The 4073-nt window shown below is 69.9% G+C and overlaps 1 protein-coding gene across 1 annotated transcript in view; it reads left to right on the plus strand.

Moving 5' to 3' along the window:
- LOC104835484 (filamin-A-like) overlaps window positions 1-4073 on the plus strand; it is a gene marked incomplete at both ends in the record, with an annotated part of 19239 nt that overhangs the window by 7332 nt on the left and 7834 nt on the right. Inside the window, 9 exons of the mRNA XM_010573474.1 lie at window positions 147-409; window positions 934-1531; window positions 1621-1794; window positions 1870-2032; window positions 2521-2681; window positions 2775-2945; window positions 3360-3483; window positions 3559-3715; window positions 3795-3984. Of these exons, the coding sequence (XP_010571776.1) occupies window positions 147-409; window positions 934-1531; window positions 1621-1794; window positions 1870-2032; window positions 2521-2681; window positions 2775-2945; window positions 3360-3483; window positions 3559-3715; window positions 3795-3984 (2001 nt within the window). The remainder of the gene's footprint in view (window positions 1-146; window positions 410-933; window positions 1532-1620; window positions 1795-1869; window positions 2033-2520; window positions 2682-2774; window positions 2946-3359; window positions 3484-3558; window positions 3716-3794; window positions 3985-4073) is intronic.

Consider the following 4073-nt stretch of genomic DNA (forward strand, 5'->3'; position numbering starts at 1 on the left):
CTCCCCAGAGAGGCTTTGGGGTGGGGCGTTTGGGGGTGTCTTTTTGGAGGGTGCTTATTCTGGGGGGTGGGGGGTTTTTGGCAGAGGGAGCCCCCGTTTTTGGGGTGCGGCCCTCCCCCCCCCAGCGTGTTGGTGCCCCCCCGCAGAGCTGGAGGTGGGGAAGGACCAGGAGTTCACGGTGAAGTCCAAGGGCGCCGGGGGCCAGGGCAAGGTGGGGGCGAAGATCACGGGCCCCTCGCGCAAGGCCGTGCCCTGCACGGTGGAGCCGGGGCTGAGCCCCGAGAACAGCCTGGTGCGCTTCATCCCCCGCGAGGAGGGGCCCTACCAGGTGGAGGTCACCTACGACGGCGTCCCCGTCCCCGGCAGCCCCTTCCCCGTCGAGGCCGTGCCCCCCACCGACCCCTCCAAGGTGGGTCTGACCCCCTGCGACGAGGCCCTGTGGGTTTGGGGAGGCCTGGGGACCGTCCCTCTTGGCCCTGCGGGTCTGGCTTTGGGATGGGGACCCCCAGTATGGGGGTGGGTCTCCAGGGGCTGGGGTCCTCAGGAGCTGGGATGTCCCAGTAAGGGTGATCAGGGTCCCCAGTAAGGGGGTCCCTAAGGGCTGGGGGACCCCAGTGAGGGTGGCCAGGGGCCTTAGCAAGGGGGGTCCCTAGTAAGGGGGGGTCCCTAAGGGTTGGGTGCTCAGAGTGTGGGAGCGTCCCTGGTGATGGGGGACCCCAATAAGAGCGTGTCCCCGATGATGGGGGTCCCCAGGGACTGGGGGAGGCCCAGTAAGACCGTCTTCCCGATGACGGGGGTCCCTAGTAAGAGCAGCCCCCCGGGGCCATGGCTCCCCTCTAAGGGGATGTCCCTGGGGAGGAGGGTATCCCCAAGATCGGGGGGCTCCCTGGCGACGGCACCCCCCGCCCAACGTGGCGGCCCCTCTCCCCGCAGGTGCGCGCCTTCGGGCCGGGGCTGCAGGGCGGCAAGGTGGGCACCCCGGCCCCCTTCACCATCGACACCAAGGGGGCCGGCACGGGGGGCCTGGGGCTGACGGTGGAGGGCCCCTGCGAGGCCAAGATCGAGTGCCTGGACAACGGCGACGGCACCTGCTCCGTCTCCTACTTGCCCACCGAGCCCGGCGACTACAACATCAACATCCTCTTCGCCGGCGCCCACGTGCCCGGCTCGCCCTTCCGCGCCCCCGTCCGCGCCCCCTTCGACGCCTCCAAGGTGACGTGCTCGGGGCCGGGGCTGGAGGGGGCCACGGCCGGCCAGCCCGGCCACTTCCGCGTGGACTGCAGCCGGGCCGGCACGGCCGAGCTGACCATCGGCATCGCCTCGGAGGCGGGCGCCCGCGCCGAGGTGCGGGTGGAGGACAACGGCGACGGCACCTACACCATCGCCTACACCCCGCTCAGCCCCGGGGTCTACACCATCACCGTGGAGTACGGCGGGCAGCCCGTGCCGCACTTCCCCAGCAAGGTCCGGGTGGAGCCCGCCGTCGACACCGCCGGCGTCAAGGTCTATGGGCCCGGCGTGGAGGGCAAGGGTGAGCGCGGGGCCGCAGCGATGGGGACAGGGACGTGGGGGGGGGGCGCAGCTGCCTGACCCCCCCCATCCTACCGTTCCCTCCCCCAGGCGTGTTCAGGGAGGCAGTGACGGAGTTTGACGTGGACGCCCGGGCGCTGACCAAAGCCGGGGGCCCCCACGTGAAGACGCGGGTGTCCAACCCCTCGGGGAACGTCACCGAGACCTTCGTGGAGGACCGGGGTGACGGCACCTACCACGTGGAGTACACGCCCTACGAGGAGGGTGAGGTGTGGGGGGCGTGCGGGGATGGGGGGCAGCACCCGTGGCCTTGGGCTGACGTCCATGCCGCTCCCCCAGGCATGCACACAGTGGAGGTGAGCTACGCCGGCAGCCCGGTGCCGCACAGTCCCTTCCGCGTGCCCGTCACCGAGGGCTGCGACCCGGCACGCGTTCGCGTCCACGGCCCTGGCATCCAGAGCGGCACCACCAACCAGCCCAACAAGTTCACTGTGGAGACCCGGTGAGAGCCCAAACCCTCCAACCCACCCCCCTGGGCCCCCAGACCATTTCCTAGGATGCCCAGCAGTCGTCACGAGCACCCCTGTACCCCAAATCCCCCCTTGGTGCTGAAATCTCCCCTCCCCGGTCCTCTACACTCTCCTGTACCCCCAGTCTGCTCCCCAGCACCCCTGAAATCCATCGTGGGTGCCCCAAGTCTGCCCGCAGGTGCCTTACACACGCTTTCCCAGCCCGAATCCTTCTCCCAGTGTCCCCTGAAACAGCCCCGTACCCCAAATCCTTTCCCTGGCGTCCCCTGAAACAGCCCTGTACCCCGGATCTCTTCATACTCCGAGTCCTCCTCTTCCTAGCCCCCCCAAAACATCTTTGTATCCTAAATGCACCTCGCAGAGCCCCTAAGCTTCCCCCCCCCGGTACCACCAAGTCCCTCCTGGGGTCAGGGGGGTTTGGGGGTGCCCCACCTGACCCCCGTGCTCCCCCTGCCCCCAGGGGTGCCGGCACGGGGGGCCTGGGCCTGGCGGTGGAGGGTCCCTCGGAGGCCAAGATGTCCTGCACCGACAACAAGGACGGGAGCTGCTCGGTGGAGTACATCCCCTACGAGCCGGGCACCTACAGCCTCAACGTCACCTACGGCGGCCACCAAGTCCCCGGTGAGTGCCTGGGGGTGGTCCCAGGGTGGGGGGAGACGCCTGTCTCGCACACGCCCCCTCCCCCACGCTCACGTGTCCCCCTGCCCCATCCAGGGAGCCCCTTCAAGGTGCCGGTGACGGATGTGGTGGACTCATCCAAGGTGAAGTGCGCGGGGCCAGGGCTGACGCCAGGCGTCGTGCGAGCCAACGTGCCCCAGACCTTCACCGTCGACACCAGCAAGGCCGGCGTCGCCCCCCTGGACGTTAAGGTTCAGGGCCCTAAAGGTCGGTGGGGCGCACGGGAGGTTTGGGGTGCCCCTGCTTTGGGGCTGGGGGGGCGTTTGGGGTACCCCTGATCCAGGGGAGACAGGGGTATCTGGTATAAAGAGCGCCCTATGGCTGCTGCGTGTTCTCGGGGGGGGCATGGCGGGTCCTGGTGCACCCCACGGGGTGCCCTGTGGGGCCTCAAGGGAGGTGTTAGGGTGCCCGGTGGGACGTTACGGGGAGTCTCGGAGCACTTTATGGGATGTTACAAGGTCTCGGGGTGCTTGCAGGGGGGTCTCGGGGCACCCCACGGAGCACTGTAGGCGCTTGGGGTGTCACGTAGGATGCCGTGGGGAGTCTTGGGGCACGCTGCGATGCCGCGGGGCGCCCCGTGGGGTGCTCCGGCGCGCCCTGACGCCCCCTGCCCGCCCCCAGGCGTAGTGGAGCCCGTGGACGTGGCGGACAACGGTGACGGGACGCAGCGCGTCAGCTATGTCCCCTCCCGCGAGGGGCCCTACAGCATCTCGGTGCGCTACGGTGACGAGGAGGTGCCCCGCAGGTGAGGCGGGGGACGTGGGGGGGCTGGGGGGATTTCAGGGGGGCTGGTCTGACACCCCCCCGCTCTGTCCCGCAGCCCCTTCAAGGTGAAGGCGCTGCCCACGCACGACGCCAGCAAGGTGAAGGCGAGCGGCCCCGGGCTGAACACGACGGGGGTCCCGGCCAGCCTGCCCGTGGAGTTCACCATCGACGCCAAGGACGCCGGCGAGGGGCTGCTGGCCGTCCAGATCACGGTGGGCACGGAGCGGGGGGCACGGGGAGGGGTCTGGCGGCGGGGGGGGAGGCCAGCCCAGGGACGTGTCCCCCCCCCAGGACCCCGAGGGCAAGCCCAAGAAGGCGACGATCCGGGACAACCAGGACGGCACCTACACGGTCTCTTACGTCCCCGACATGACGGGGCGCTACACCATCCTCATCAAGTACGGGGGGGACGAGATCCCCTACTCGCCCTACCGCATCCGCGCCGTGCCCGCCGGCGACGCCAGCAAGTGCACCGTCACCGGTAAGCGCTGCCGTGGGGGACGCGCGCGTATGATGGGGACACCCACCGCCCGCCCAGCCGCTTCCAGCCAAGTCACTGCGGGGTGGGGA

Source organism: Haliaeetus leucocephalus, unplaced genomic scaffold, assembly GCF_000737465.1.
Source record: "Haliaeetus leucocephalus isolate CR32 unplaced genomic scaffold, Haliaeetus_leucocephalus-4.0 Scaffold393, whole genome shotgun sequence".
In the NCBI taxonomy this organism is placed as follows: Eukaryota; Metazoa; Chordata; class Aves; order Accipitriformes; family Accipitridae; genus Haliaeetus; species Haliaeetus leucocephalus.